Source organism: Trichomycterus rosablanca, chromosome 18 (assembly GCF_030014385.1).
Source record: "Trichomycterus rosablanca isolate fTriRos1 chromosome 18, fTriRos1.hap1, whole genome shotgun sequence".
Lineage (NCBI taxonomy): Eukaryota > Metazoa > Chordata > Actinopteri > Siluriformes > Trichomycteridae > Trichomycterus > Trichomycterus rosablanca.
This window is the reverse complement of record NC_086005.1, coordinates 26,675,641-26,692,274: the sequence shown is the minus strand read 5'-3', so window position 1 is coordinate 26,692,274 and position 16,634 is coordinate 26,675,641. Positions and strand designations below refer to the sequence as shown.

Below are 16,634 nucleotides of genomic sequence, written 5' to 3'. Positions count from 1 at the left end.
ATAGTCCCTAATCTACAATAAAATAGTCTACAATAATATAGTCTACAATAATATAGTCCCTAATCTACAACAATATAGTCTACGTACAATAATATAATCTACAATAATATAGTCCCTAATCTACAATAATATAGTCTACAATAATATAGTCTACAATAATATAGTCCCTAATCTACAATAAAATAGTCTACAATAATATAGTCTACAATAATATAGTCCCTAATCTACAACAATATAGTCTACGTACAATAATATAATCTACAATAATATAGTCCCTAATCTACAATAATATAGTCTACAATAATATAATCTACAATAATATAGTCCCTAATTTACAATAATATAGTCTACAATAATATAGTCCCTAATCTACAATAAAATAGTCTACAATAATATAGTCTACAATAATATAGTCCCTAATCTACAACAATATAGTCTACGTACAATAATATAATCTACAATAATATAATCCCTAATCTACAATAATATAGTCTACAATAATATAGTCTACAATAATATAGTCCCTAATTTACAATAATATAGTCTACAATAATATAATCTACAATAATATAGTCCCTAATTTACAATAATATAGTCTACAATAATATAGTCCCTAATCTACAATAAAATAGTCTACAATAATATAGTCTACAATAATATAGTCCCTAATCTACAACAATATAGTCTACGTACAATAATATAATCTACAATAATATAATCCCTAATCTACAATAATATAGTCTACAATAATATAGTCTACAATAATATAGTCCCTAATTTACAATAATATAGTCTACAATAATATACTCCCTAATCTACAATAATATAGTCCCAATCTACAATAATATAATCTACAATAATATAATCTACAATAATATAGTCTACAATAATATAGTCCCTAATCTACAATAATATAATCTACAATAATATAATCTACAATAATATAATCCCTAATCTACAATAATATAATCTACAATAATATAATCTACAATAATATAGTCCCTAATCTACAATAATATAATCTACAATAATATAGTCTACAATAATATAGTCCCTAATCTACAATAATATAATCTACAATAATATAATCTACAATAATATAATCCCTAATCTACAATAATATAATCTACAATAATATAATCTACAATAATATAGTCCCTAATCTACAATAATATAATCTACAATAATATAGTCCCTAATCTACAATAATATAGTCTACAATAATATAGTCCCTAATTTACAATAATATAGTCTACAATAATATAATCTACAATAATATAGTCCCTAATTTACAATAATATAGTCTACAATAATATAGTCCCTAATCTACAATAAAATAGTCTACAATAATATAGTCTACAATAATATAGTCCCTAATCTACAACAATATAGTCTACGTACAATAATATAATCTACAATAATATAATCCCTAATCTACAATAATATAGTCTACAATAATATAGTCTACAATAATATAGTCCCTAATTTACAATAATATAGTCTACAATAATATACTCCCTAATCTACAATAATATAGTCCCAATCTACAATAATATAATCTACAATAATATAATCTACAATAATATAGTCTACAATAATATAGTCCCTAATCTACAATAATATAATCTACAATAATATAATCTACAATAATATAATCCCTAATCTACAATAATATAATCTACAATAATATAATCTACAATAATATAGTCCCTAATCTACAATAATATAATCTACAATAATATAGTCTACAATAATATAGTCCCTAATCTACAATAATATAATCTACAATAATATAATCTACAATAATATAATCCCTAATCTACAATAATATAATCTACAATAATATAATCTACAATAATATAGTCCCTAATCTACAATAATATAATCTACAATAATATAGTCCCTAATCTACAATAATATAATCTACAATAATATAATCCCAGAGCGCTACACTATATTTATATTTATATTTATATTTAGTTTCATTAAAATAGCGTTTTATTTCTTATAAATCAATAATATATTTAAGTATTCAAATACTGATGTACCTCTTTACAGACTCCTCTTCCTCTTTTACTTTCAACTCTTCTAAATACACTGAATAACTATAAAATAATGAAATACATTATTATTATTATTATTATTATTATTATTGGTATTATTATTATTGTTATTGTTATTATTACTACTACTACTACTAATAATAATAATAACAATAATTACTATTATTAGTAGTATTATTACTATTATTATTATTATTGGTAGTAGTAGTATTAGTATTAATAAAAAATAATAATGTATTTATTATTCTATTACTATTATATTATATTAACGTATTTATTTTTTATTAATGCATTATTATTACGTTATACATGTATATAATATTATAATATAATCTAGGATTATATTATAGAGTTAAGAGTTAACCTGATTTGAAACCTATACAATTTTCTTGTCGGTCTTTTTTGACATTTTCTTCTTATTTCTCTGTTCTGTTTTTCTCTTTTTTGTTTCTAATTTGCTTCCTGAGGTTTTTCTTATCTTATAATATAATAATGTATAATGTGTTTCTCCTTTGTTACTTGTTTACTTATTTTATGTGTAGTTGGTTTTTACTTTCTTTTTTATTTACTCTTAGTATTTTGTTAATTTGTTCATTCTTTAGTTTTACTCTTTTTATCTTCTCCGCTTTTATCTTTTTTATTCATTTTAATTCTGCTGCCATCCATCTCTTTCTTTCTGATTTCTCCTTTTTACTTCTTCTGTTTAGAAACAGAATCAGAATCTTTATTGTTCGCCAAGTACCAGATGTACTGGTAATGCAAAAGGAATACTATATATAAGCATAGAATAAAATAAAAAATATGGCAGTGACATTATCATTTATTTTATGATTTCTGCGCTTTTCTTGTTCTTCTTGTTCTATTCTTCCTTCTCTATGAATGTGTGATTTTCCTCTCAGCTTGTTTTAGCTGATTCATTTCTTCTTTTATTTCTCTTAATTTACTTTCTTGCTATTTTCCACTTTTCTATTATCCTGTTACCTCCTATTTTCTCTCCTCTTTCCTTTTGTTTAGCTTTATTCTGATCTTTTCAGTGTTTTTTGGAGGTTTTTCTTCTCTGTTCTGTTGGTGCTGGTGGGATGAATCAGAACCCTGACTGCTGGCAGAGACAGAGCGAGTCATGTGACTGTTGTATGATCACGTGGTTGTGCTGAGCAGGAAGAGACCGCAGGACGGACACAGCGCAGTTCTGGGTTTATTTGAACAGTTTGGAGAAAATGAGTTTAAATTTGGATTTACGGCTGAAACGCGCTAATAAAGTTTATCATGAGGGGGTAAGATTACATCTCACAACTTATTCTGCAGCTATAACAGCATCAGGAGAGCTGGAGTTCTAGTTTATACATGTAATGAAGTGAAATAACTGCTGATGAATAAGTGTAGCATTAAGTGTTGGTAAACTTTACACATATATATATATATATATATATATATAAAATACACACACATATATTCTTCATTTTGTATCTTTGGACTGTGGGAGGAAACCGGAGCGTCCGGAGGAAACCCTCACAGACACGGGGAGAACATGCAAATTCCACACAGAAAGGACCCTGACCACCTCACCTGGGAATCAAACCCAGGACCTTCTTGCTGTGAGGCGACAGTGCTACCCACCGAGCCACCGTGCCGCCCACAACAAGAATAAAAATAGAAAAAGAAAAACAAAGCCAGATTAATTGTAAATCATTTAAGATGTCAACCTTATTCCAAGTACCATAGCAGGGTTTTGTTTATCATTTAAAATGGGACAGTGGTAGCCTGTTGGGTTGAGCTTTGGGCTATCAATTGAAAGGTTGAGAGTTGGAATCCCAGCTCTGGCATGCAGCCAATGTTGGGCCCTTGAGCAAGGACCTCAACCCTCTCAGCTCCAAGGGCACTGCACAATAACTGACCCTGTGCTCCGACCCCAGCTTCCAAAAAAACAAGCTGGAATATCAGAAGAAAGAATTTCACACTTGTTGTACACCTGTATATGTATATATGACAAATAAATAATAGCATTCTATAACATAAAATAAAATAACATGAAACCATATATTCTATATGTACAGATGTAGGCTTGGAATACCAAAGTCCTGATAAATCAGTTTGATGAGCAGCAGTTATTAATTAAGTAAGAAATTAAAACCAAGAAGCTGAGCAGATGTGAAATGCATGATGAAAGTAGAACTTTATTCCAATGTATACATCATTAAAAACAGTTCATATATTAGATAAGACTATATAAATACTTCAGTGCTACAGCATAAGAGAGCCTATACCTTATTACAGTGGTGGACAGTGTATCTGAACAGCATTTATATAATCAATTACTGTATATGCACACTGATGTTACTATTAGATGAATCGTGTTGGTGATTTAGTCAGTGCAAGATATGTATATTGAAGTTCTGTTATAGTGCATCTAATGAATGCATTGATTCAAAGTCAAAGTGAATCTAAGTAGCGCAATATACAGTATGTATTTAAAATACTATTAGGGCGGCACGATGGCTCGGTGGGTAGCACTGTCGCCTCACAGCCAAAAGGTCCTGGGTTCGATCCCCAGGTGGGGCGGTCCGGGTTCTTTCTGTGTGGAGTTTGCATGTTCTCCCCATGTCTGCGTGGGTTTCCTCCAGGAGCTCCGGTTTCCTTCCACAGTCCAAGAACGTGCAAGTGAGGTGAACTGGAGATACAAAATTGTCCATGACTGTGTTCGACATAACCTTGTATACTGATGAACCTTGTGTAATGAGTAACTACCGTTCCTGTCATGAATGTAACCAAAGTGTAAAACATGACGTTAAAATCCTAATAAACAAAATAAACAAACAAAAATACTATTATATTATATGCTAATATCACATTATAAATATTATGTATAAAAAAAAGTAATATCTGATTTCACCCAACATCTCACCTTTGTTTCTTCTGCTGGTGCAGGAGATCCTGGCTGGAGTGGTGGTGATCAATAGTAAGGAAGCCGTGCAGCATCAGGGAATCACGCTTACTATGGAGGGCCTGGTGAACCTGCAGCTCAGTTCCAAGAGTGTTGGTGTCTTCGAGGCTTTCTACAACTCTGTCAAGGTGGGCCATTGCACTTGGTCCATTTCTAAAAAAGTAGTAAAAAAGAGTGGCAGCAAAAACTGCTTTATTTATTATTCCTAATTAGTCTAAATGTCTGTTTCCCTTCACCCTGTTACTTTTGTGAAATGCTGCATATGTAAGTTTTATTTTTACATCATGCTATGTATGCTGTTATGAAAATATTTGAAAGCCGAATGATTCTGAGTTCCGCTTTGGCTAAAATGTTTGCATTTCTTTTTGTTGCAGCCCATTCAGCTTATTAACAGTAACATAGAAGTGGCTAAACCAGGCAAGGTGCCAGGAGGCAAAACCGAGATCCCTTTTGAGTTTCCGCTGCAGGCAAAAGGGAACAAAGTGCTGTATGAGACGTACCATGGTGTTTTTGTCAACATTCAGGTAATTCTATTGAAACAGGATACTGAAAAATAATATAGAATTGTAACAAATGGCTCAGATATTGTGTTCATGTTGTTTTTGAAGCATTTTCGGAAGCTCCTGGATACAGTAGGGCCAAAGTCTCTTTAGGGACAAATGCTCGTTTGATTAAATGGGCACAAATTCTCACAGACACACTTAAAATATTGGAAACAGCCCTCCCAGAAGAGTAAAGGCTATTATAGCCACAAAGGGAAAGGAGGACTCCAAATTAATTCCCATGTTTTTGAGTAGGATATTCAACAAGCTCATGGCCAGGTGTCCACATATTTTTGGCTGTATCGTTAATGCATGAATGGATCACACAGCCACATTTGGTACAGTTTTAATGCCAAATGGCCTTCCAGACACAACCCTCGTATTTATCCAGGCTTGGGACCTGCACTAAGGGTGCACTGATGTGTCCCCACAAGGCCAGAACAGGATTCAAACCCCCGGCTTAACCATTACGCCACACCGGCTCATCGTATCGTTAATACATAAAGAAGTATGTATATATTTTACTAATAAGCCTTAAGAGTCACCCATTTCTCCCCGTGTCTCCCAGTACACGCTCCGCTGTGATATGAAGCGCCCTCTGCTGGCTAAAGATCTGAGCAAGACCTGTGAATTTATGCTCCACTGTCAGGTCAGATCTTCATCCTTTTCTATTTTTTAAGTCATTTCATTTGCAGTGATTGCTCAGTGCAGAATGATTCAGCTTTTATCTGATATTACATCCTCTAGCCACAGAAGTCCAAAATGCAGCCGAGTCCGGTGGATTTTAGCATCACTCCAGAGACTCTGCAGAACGTGAGAGAGGTAAGAAGCTCTGACGCAAACCGACTCATTTCATGTTCTGGTAAACACAACTATTTACTTAAAATGATCTCATTATAAAATATCCTCTTACCGCACTTGTTTGGCTGGAAGTTATTTGACTAACAGTGACTCTGTGTACTTAATTACACCATTAGTTGGGCTGTAATGATCGGATTGCGAATAAAAATGAGCAAACCATTTATATTAAAGTAGGAATTCAGGACTTTGAGTGATGCAGCAGTCTGTTACATCAGCCCACCGTCACGAAGACCAGAGTTTGACCAGAGTTTGACCAGAGTCTTAAATATGCACTAAGGTATTATATAAGTTAAGACTATAAATAAATATATAAATATTTTCTTTCGGCTGCTCCTGTTAGGAGTCCCCACAGCTGATCTGGTCCACATACCAGACTAGGCACAGTTTTTATACCAGATACCCTTCCTGACGCAACCCTCCTATTTCTATCCAGGCTTGGAACCTGCACCTCCCAATGTACAGGCTTATTTGACATCCCCTCCCTCGGATCTCAATCATGTCCATGCAGTGCTGAGATTCGAACCCTGGATTCCCAAATCTCAGCAGTAGTGGGCTATCGTACTTTATCATGTGCATTAGAAGAATATCAAACAATTTAACACAAACAAAAGAATTTGAAAGCTTGTTTCTATTCACTGCTATTGTCTTATTGTTTGTTAAGATGCTACAATTCGTACTATTTATTGTAGAAGAGTTCCCTCCCGAAGTTCCTCATCAGAGGCCGCTTGGACGCCACTAACTGCGTGATCACACAGCCGCTCACGGGCGAGCTGGCAGTGGAGAGTTCGGAAGTCGCCATCAAGAGCATCGAGCTGCAGCTGGTCCGGGTTGAGACGTGTGGTGAGGGAGTACACACACACACACACAAACATCTAATCTTATTTTATACCAACACTGGAGGTGGTTTTATGAATAAAATCATTGTATTTTGTACTTCTTTCTCTGCTGAGTTGCAAAAACCAGGTAGACACTATTTAAGTGTTAAGATGTGGAGTTGAGCACCATCTCTGGTTAGTAGCTGTCGTTTAAAGTCTTGGGATTTTAATCACTTCTGCACCTTTTCACCCAAATGACTGGAGCACATAAAAGCTTGTGAGATTTGTTCTGGATGAAGAAGTTTACCTCTGCTTCTGCTTTTTCTTCATCCATGTCATCAGCAATAGACTTCAGCTGAGCTCTCAGATGCCGAAAAGGAGGACCGTCCTTCTTCCTTGCGACAGCGTCCAAGCCCATGACCGTGTCAAGATTGCTTGACTGTGGACAGTCAAACCAAAGTTCCAGAAGCTTTTAATTGATGTCAGTTGATTATCCTCTTAGATCCTCTTAGTTTTGGGACTTGTAGGGACAGTGGAAGCCTAGTGAGTAGAACTTTGGGCTATTAATCGGTTATGGGTTTAAATCTTGGCTCTGCCAAGCAGGTTCTGTTGGGCCCTTTAGTAAGGTTCATAACCCTCTGGGTTACTTTCACTGTACTGTACACGTGTAGATGTATGTACTGTATGTCACATAAAGGCACTAAATCTGTTCTAAATTATTATTATTATTATTTTAATCATCATAATTACAGATGGCTCGACCATGGACTGCCTTTTTTTAAAGTTTCCTTATTTTATACAACTATTATCAATTTAGTATAAGTTCCCACATACGTTTAGTCATACAGTGTATATTAGATACATGAATATATTTTCCTATTCCAGGCTGTGCTGAGGGCTACGCCAGAGATGCAACAGAGATCCAGAATATCCAGATCGCAGAAGGAGATGTGTGTCATGGCCTCCCCATTCCCATCTACATGATCTTCCCCAGGCTGTTTACATGCCAAACCCTCGAAACCACAAACTTCAAAGTTGGTCAGTTCAGTTTTCTTTTACTCCATTTAACTAATAAAAAAAAAGAAATATTAGAACCACCGCCCAAAAATTGTGCACGTCACGGTCAGGGTTCCATTACAGGGCAAAATCAGATAGGGTTTATTTTCTTCTGCTGTCTGCAATGTGGACTGATGAAACGTTTCTACTTTGTTCGCAGAGTTCGAGGTGAACGTGGTGATCGTTCTTCACGATGATAATTTAATAACAGAAAACTTCCCGCTCAAGCTGTGCAGGGTGTAAGATCAAAGCCCGAGGATTCACTGATGTCTTCTGAAAGTCCAACTATTATAAACAGGACTCATCAGCATTTCCTGACTGGTCCAGTCCAAATCTCTGCACATGTATGAGAAGCATTAATGAAGGGGCACTTGAACTTGATTCCATTCCATTTAAAGGTTTGGCTAGGACCACACATCAGTGACACTGGATCTAAATTCATTCTGGATGAAGTATAGGCTCATTGTGAGTCCTGTAGAAGAAAGAAGCGTCTGCTCCTGCTTTTCCTTGGTCCATGCCATCAGCTTTCAAATGCCAGTTTGGAAGAAAGGACTGTGGTCGGTCACACCCACGTTCCAGAAGCTGATTTCCTTTTAGTTTGGTGTTTTGTTTTCCAAACCTTGGCAAAAGCCCACTGTTCCATGTACCTTTTTAAGGTGGCTTGGCTGTGGACAGTCACACCCCTGATCCAGAAGCTACAAATTGATTAAAGACCTGATTTTCTTTAGGATGGAAGTTGGGTTTTTGGATTTCATCTGATCATCCTTACACATTTACCTTCAGTTCAGGGATTTGTTTTCCAGTCCTTGGCAAAAGGCAACTGTTCCATGTACCTTTTAAAGTTGGCTTGGCTGTGAATGGTCACACCCCTGAACCAGAAGCTGCAAAATGATGACAGACTTCATTGTTTTGGATGGAAGTTTGCTTCTTGGATTTCATCTGATCGTCCACACACATTTACCTTTAGTAGTTCAGGGTTTTGTTTTCCGGTCCTTGGCAAAAAGCCACTGTTCCATGTAGCTTTTAAAGGTGGTTCGGCTGTGAACTGTCACACCCCTGATCCAGAAGCTGCCAATTGATGACAGACATGATTGTTTTGGATGGGAGTTGGGTTTTATTCAGGCACATTTTATTAGTTTGGGGGTTTTTTTCCCTGGCCTTGGTAAAAGGCAACTGTTCCATGTTCTTTTTGATGGGTGCACAGAGAAGTCGATCACATCACTAATAATTTAGAAGGCCAAGCCACAAAGTTAAATGACATTAAAGATATTTCTACACCACAAAATGAATCATCTGTTGTTGTATGTATAATTTAGACACATCAGATTTTTTCCAAATGTTTTCAACCCCCCAAGGATCTTATACACTTATACACACACAGAGATGATGTTTGAAGCCAGGTCTCCAGAACCCTGGTGATGTTCGGCACCCACACTACTTGCTGGGCCACCATGCAGGTCCATATAGATTGTGTATTGTTGTAACAATTGATTCAATTTCTGAAAGGAACTCTGGAAATAAAATTAAAATAAGACGGTTTGTACACCGTGAGAGAGACGATGTTGCTTTGAAATAAAATGTTTGTTTACTGTAAAACTACGTCGTCTACAGTCATCATGAATTTTGTTTTTGGTAAACGGAGATATTTAAGATACATGTAGTCATATGAACCACATGAATAGAAGAACTGCGGCATCTACTAACGTGTACAGACGAATCGGCTCGATTTAGTGATTGTGAGACCTGCTCAGGGTTGTGGAGGGTCCCGACTCCCCAGAATCACTGAGAGCAATGCAGTAACCCACCCCAGACAGGACGGCAATCCACAGGGTCTCAGCCCCCCTCTCGGCCAATCGTGTCTCTACGCAAGCCGAGAGCACTGTTGGGGATTCGAACCCTGGATTTCAGTGTCGGTGGGCTAGCGGCACCATTCAAACACCCTATTGACATCTTAATAACGGCATTAATGTTATATAACGGCATTAATGTTATATGACGGCATTATTAGCACAACAGGCCGTAACTATTAAAACACTGACAAGCTCAACATTTAATATCAAAAGTTTAATATCTGTAATCACAATTAGTTAAACAACGAAACAATCACATTTCTTTTTGAGAATGTTGCATCAAACGAAACTACATTTAAAATACATTTTCAATATAAAAGTGACACGCTGGTCAGAAGTGAAAGGTGAACAGGAGTTTAATCGAATACTGATTGGTCCTTAGAGACAAGAAAGTCAAATCAATTCAATAAAATATCTGCTCTGCAACACGACAGGCTTAAAAGCTAATAAAAACCAAACATGATTAACAGAAAATGTTACGAACCGATCTAATTATATAAGTTTATATTATACCAGGTACCATCGTCAGTGTGTGTGTGTGTGTGTGTGTGTGTGTGTGTGTGAGTGGAAATTAAACAGAACGTGTGCATGTGTGTGTTTAAGGGTAGGAAGCCGCTGCCGCGTGTCCTCGGCGCTGTCGTCCAGGTAGCATAGGGAAGTCCTCGGGTAGGAGCGCGTGCTCTCTGCAGGTAGGACAGGTGCTCTGCTCCTTCAGCCACGACTTAATGCACTACACACACAAACCGAACAATGATCGAAACAAATCAGCTTAAACTGGATCCATATTCTAACCATTATTTATGTATTTATTAGAATTTTAACATCATGTTTTACTTTACACTTTCATGTGTAACGATAGTTAACGGTAGTTACTCATTACACATGATTCATCAGTTCACAAGTTTAATGTCAAACACAGTCATGGACAATTTAGTGTCTCCAGTTCACCTCACTGCACGTCTTTGGACCGTGGGAGGAAACCGGAGCTCCCGGAGGAAACCCACACAGACATGAGGAGAACATGCAAACTCCACACAGAAAGGACCCGGACCGCTCCACCTGGGGATCGAACCCAGGACCTTCTTGCCGTGAGGCGCCAGTGCTACCCACTTAGCCACCGTGCCGCCCGGTACATCAGGGAACTACGTACGTCACAAGTTCTGCATAATGAGCAGTTGGCGCTCAGGTGGCACAGCGGTAAATTAGGATCCAGGGCTCCGATACCCAGCGGTGCTATCTGCCGATCGGGCAACATACAGACATGATCTGATGAACTGTTTTACTGGTCTTATTTCTATGCAGCCTGCTTTGTTTATCATGATTACTATGTGTAGTAAGTGCTGGTAATAAACTGGTTACTACAGACGCTGCTTCAAATCCACATTCTGAAAGCTAAACTGGTTTTGCTCACAGTGTTTATGTTCATGTTATTGTTCTACATCACTGCCCTGTTTGCTTCGGTACACTGTGACTTGTTGATATAAAGCTCACATGTTTCATATTTTAAGCTATATGCTTGTTGGTTATCAGTTAAAAGAACTTTGAACAATTAATTCGAGGTCTCACCTCTCCGTGGAAGCTGTGGCGACACTCCAGCACGCACACGTCCTCGGGTGCCATATCATCGTGACAAATAATACAAGGGTCCTCCATGTTTAGCTGAGATTCAGGACAGCGAGGAGAAGAGATTTAACGTTACGCAGTGTAAAAACGAGCAGCTCTGGAGATGTACTGATGTGTACGGCCGTGTCGTGCTACAAACTCACCGCTTTTGAGGAGTTGCGAGGGTGCGAGGATACGCTCTTCCAGGCGTGGGCCGGCGGTGGGGTCGGAGTAGCTCTGGACGAATCGAGAGAAGGGGTTGGACTGGGCACGACGTTCTCCCTCATTCCAGCACCGTTCCCACTCAGCATGTTCATCTGCGATTTGGTAAAAATATCACAACAATGAATGAATGAATGAATGAATGAATGTACTGTATATAATGTATAATTTATAGCAGGGGTGGGGAACCTTTTATCCACCGACGGCCAGATTAATAATTACATATCTGGTCACGGGCCACATACTACAATGATGCAACACACAGCCAAATAATACAGGCTTTATAAATTATGCTGATGGCATGTAGTGCTTATATTTGATCTCAGACTTACCTTATCATCATTTCAATGTGACGGTAGTGAACTCACCACATAACTCACCTCAGTCACACTGTCCAGTTCCTTTCTGGGTCGCGTGAAGGAAGTTTGCTGTGCAGTCAAATTATGTTTGAGCACCTTTATTTTCTCCGCTCGTTCCGAACCCTGCAGAGTGCTATACTTTGCGTGTTTGGTGGTATGATGTCTTTCAATATTATTTTTCTTTAGAACAGCGAGAGATTCTCCACAAATTAAACATACTGGGCTTTCCTTTCACTTCTACAAAAAAGAAATCCGTCGTCCTTTTTTCTTGAAAGACGCGACATTCATCATCAACTTAAACCAGAAAGACGCAGCTAACTGGACGAACCTACAGTCACGGTTGTCGCAGCTCATTGGTTAATTTGATATACGCGTCATCGTTAATTGCGGAGACAGAGACGCCTGGGCGGCTTTGTTTACCTTGTTGCTACGCGACACTGAAACGGATTGTGCGGAACAGATGATTATGATGATTAATAAATTAAAAACAATAACATGTAGGAAATATATGGCGGGCCACATTTCATTGAGCGGGGGGGCCGTATACGGCCCGCGGGCCGGAGGTTCCCCACCCCTGATTTATAGGATCCACTAGAAATATCGGACTGTAAGATTGGATGGGATGTTCTTACTTGCGAGTGCTCCTGGTGGTCGAGGATGAGCTGAGCTGCTCTGTTGATGATCTGTTCGTATGTGAGCATATTCAGGGTGCCACCGTTGTTGGCGCGGACTTCCTGAATGAACCTGGAGAGGATTGGCCTGGAACAAACACACACACACACACACACATATTGTTTATTTTAAACGTTCATCAAACGTAAACTCAAATCAGAGAAAGCGCTTTATGTAGTACATGTTGGCATTACAACATCAAGGTCTAAGCATAACATTAAGACCACCTCCTCGTTTCTACACTCACTGTCCATTTTATCAATTACTGACTGTAGTCCATCTGTTTCTCTACATGCTTTGTTAGCCCCCTTTCATGCTGTTCTTCAATGGTCAGGACTCTCCCAGGAGGTGGTGGATGATTCTCAGCACTGCAGTGACACTGACATGGTGGTGGTGTGTTAGTGTGTGTTGTGCCGGTATGAGTGGATCAGACACAGCAGCGCTGCTGGAGTTTTTAAATACCGTGTCCACTCACTGTCCACCCTATTAGACACTCCTACCTAGTTGGTCCACCTTGTAGATGTTTGTTTGTTTGTTTGTTTATTAGGATTTTAACGTCATGTTTTACACTTTAGTTACATTCATGACCGGAACGATAGTTACTCATTACACAAGATTCATCAGTTCACATGGTTATATCGAACACAGTCATGGACAATTTAGTGTCTCCAATTCACCTCACTTGCACGTCTTTGGACTGTGGGAGGAAACCGGAGCACCCGGAGGAAACCCATGCGGACACGGGGCCTTGTAGATGTGAAGTCAGAGACGATCGCTCATCTATTGCTGCTGTTTGAGTCGGTCATCTTCTAGACCTTCATCAGTGGTCACAGGACGCTGCCCATGGGGCGCTGTTGGCTGGATGTTTTTGGTTGGTGGACTATTCTCAGTCCAGCAGTGACAGTGAGGTGTTTAAAAACAACACACACTAACACACCACCACCATGTCAGTGTCACTGCAGTGCTGAGAATGATCCACCACCTAAATAATACCTGCTCTGTGGTGGTCCTGTGGGGGTCCTGACCATTGAAGAACAGCATGAAAGGGGGGTAACAAAGCATGTAGAGAAACAGATGGACTACAGTCAGTAATTGTAGAACTACAAAGTGCTTCTATATGGTAAGTGGAGCTGATAAAATGGACAGCGTAGAAACAAGGAGGTGGTTTTAATGTTATGGCTGATCAGTGTATACTGAGCCTGTACAGCACTTTGGTCCACCACGGTTGTGCTTTAACGTGCTATATAAATAAAATTCGCCTTGCCACTCACCTGGTGTAGTGAGGGAACATGGAGCTGAGGCGATCTATGATCTTATCGAACACAGCAGCAGGCTGGGGATGCACCGGTGGGGCTACAGCGGAGGCTGGAGCAGCGGCTCTCTCGTCGGCTGCCGGCGGGGTGTGCATGGCCCTCTGAGCAGGCTTGAGCGGAGGTAGGTTCTCAGTAGTTTGTGGCCGAATTCTGGTAGGATGCTGCTGAGCCGGGTACAAGGGTTCGGTGTAAGAGCGCTGCACATGAGGCTGCCGGGAATTGGGTTGCTGGTTGGACAGAGGATACGGCAATGCCTGATGGATAAAAGGAACATTTTATGTTGTTAAAACAGTTATGATGCAAAGAATCCAAAGCAATCGTACATCTATAGGGCAGTCTTACCGGTATAGGAGGAGAAACAGGAAGGCTGGGTACTGAGACTGGAGGAAGAGAGCTCAGGTTGGTACCCTTCTTCAAAAGCTCAAGCTGCTCCTCATACCTCATCTATACACAAACGTACACATCAGTGAGGTTCACACCAGCTTAGTTTATGCATTTAAAGGTTGGCATTTGCTGGCCACTACTAAAGCTTAATCAGATGTTTGCTCTGAAGCTCATGAACATACTCTAAAGGTGATATACTACATGCCCACTTGAGAAACATGGGTATTAATCTGAGATGGCCCACCTCTAGGACAGCCTCTACTGTTTGGGGAAGGTTTTCCACTGGAGTTTGGAGTATGTCTGAGCATTTATGAGGTCTGGGAATCAAAGCTACAATTTTACGGCTCTTCCTTCATACCCAAATTATCCGAAAATGGACCTTGCTTTGTGCACAGAGACACAGAGTCATGCCAGACCTTTAAAGAGTCTTCGTCAGACTAGACCTCTTAGCAAAGTTTGAGGTTACAACAGCTGAACTCCATCAGTGGGTTGTTTGTATGTTTCGGCCATGCAGTCTATGTTCAAGTCCCCTCACTCCCTCTTAAAATCATTTCTTAGCTGGTAAAGTGAGAAATGTGCAAAAAACAAAAGTAAAATCTAACCTCCGTCAACCTGATCCTCTCCTGAGCAGCCTGCACGCATGCCTTCCAGGCATCAGTATTGGATAGAAGGCCTGGATGAGGCACCCTGATGGAAAATAGAGTACAAGTCATAAACACCGATAAAACAATGTAAGCTCACCCCGACCAGTTAACTTCTAATTTACGGGTAAACATTTTAGCATAAGTTACTTGTTCTAGGTCTGACCACTGGGCTCAAGTCCACTTTTGATTAGACCCCTCCAAAACTAGCTTTAGTTCACAGACAGTTGACCTTCCAGAAACTCTTATTCATTATAACAGTAATTCAATAACACGCACTCACGCACTGCACTCACTGTGTTAACCGCTTATCCAGTTAGGGTCGCGGGGGGTGCTGGAGCCTATCCCAGCTTTTCAGTGGGCGCAAGGCACACAGTAACACCCTGGACGGGGCGCCAGTCCATCGCAGGGAAGACACAGACGCACACATACACACACCCATCACCTATAGGGCAATTTAGTGTCTCCAATTAACCTGACTGCATGTTTTTTGGACTGTGGGAGGAAACCGGAGCTCCCGGAGGGGAGACTGGGAGAACATGCAAACTCCACACAGAAAGGACTCGGACCGCCCCGCCTGGGGATCGAACCCAGGACCTTCTTGACAGTGCTACCCACTGAGCCACCGTGCCACCTTAACTCAGTAACGGCAAAACTTACTGTTTGTATAATGTTTTTACTGGGTGCTCGGGTAGTGCAGCTGTAAATTATGCGAATCCCATACAATCAGGCATCTACACACAGACCTGACTGGCTATGTCTGAGAGGGGCAGGAGGTTTGGGAAGATTGAGTTCCTGCAGTTGATTGACTTCCTCTTCAGAGCGTGTAACTGCATTGCGCTCTGTAATATCCGGGAAACCAAACCCACCGCAACCCAGACCACAAAATGTACAGTGTATCTGTACAATGTATGTCTAAGATGCGTTGTTTTTCTTTTCATATATTCCCCCAAACTGCTGTGAGTAAACCAGCCTTAATGGCAACTTTGCAAGTGCGTTAAGGATAAAACTATTTCTAATATTTAATAAGCTGACCTGAGGCACAAACGCCATAATAACTTCTAAGATCAAACCAGATGAGAGGTGTTTAAATCCTGTGCTTGGTCGCTGCATGTTCTTACCTGGTTGATATTTCGGTCATGTACTGTAGAGTGGACTTGCCATCTGAGATGTACTTCCTCAGTCCGCACAGTCCTAGTTCTCGCTTGTTTTGCAGGATGCACGTCTGCACACACACGTACAGCGGAGAGACGAGATTTAAACATTTCGATGTCTGCTTTAATAAACATGTTGGTATTCACATACCATTCACA

At 39.2% G+C, this 16,634-nt stretch overlaps 2 protein-coding genes across 4 annotated transcripts in view; one reads left to right on the top strand and one right to left on the bottom strand.

Moving 5' to 3' along the window:
- The first annotated feature begins 3,094 nt into the window (after positions 1-3,094).
- Positions 3,095-9,877, top strand: vps26c (VPS26 endosomal protein sorting factor C). Its single transcript, XM_063014613.1, has 8 exons — positions 3,095-3,337; positions 4,989-5,132; positions 5,379-5,528; positions 6,115-6,195; positions 6,294-6,368; positions 7,097-7,247; positions 8,108-8,260; positions 8,439-9,877. The coding sequence occupies exons 1-8, from the start codon at positions 3,281-3,283 to the stop codon at positions 8,519-8,521; spliced, it is 894 nt and encodes a 297-aa protein (XP_062870683.1). The 5' UTR covers positions 3,095-3,280; the 3' UTR covers positions 8,522-9,877.
- Positions 4,225-16,634, bottom strand: part of ttc3 (tetratricopeptide repeat domain 3) — a 42,649-nt gene continuing 30,239 nt past the window's right edge. Inside the window, exons 40-47 of one of the 3 annotated variants that reach the window (XR_010015314.1) lie at positions 16,443-16,546; positions 15,283-15,367; positions 14,639-14,740; positions 14,255-14,550; positions 12,944-13,070; positions 11,895-12,047; positions 4,966-5,157; positions 4,225-4,813 (exon numbers count right to left, since the gene is read on the bottom strand). Coding sequence is in view for 2 of the 3 variants with exons in the window: in XM_063014611.1 (XP_062870681.1) it covers positions 10,727-10,858; positions 11,695-11,787; positions 11,895-12,047; positions 12,944-13,070; positions 14,255-14,550; positions 14,639-14,740; positions 15,283-15,367; positions 16,443-16,546 (1,092 nt within the window). In the remaining variant the exon portion in view is untranslated. Of the gene's footprint in view, positions 4,814-4,939; positions 5,158-10,323; positions 10,859-11,694; positions 11,788-11,894; positions 12,048-12,943; positions 13,071-14,254; positions 14,551-14,638; positions 14,741-15,282; positions 15,368-16,442; positions 16,547-16,634 lie in introns of those variants that run through there. The other 2 variants (XM_063014611.1, XM_063014612.1) reach the window with 2 other exon arrangements.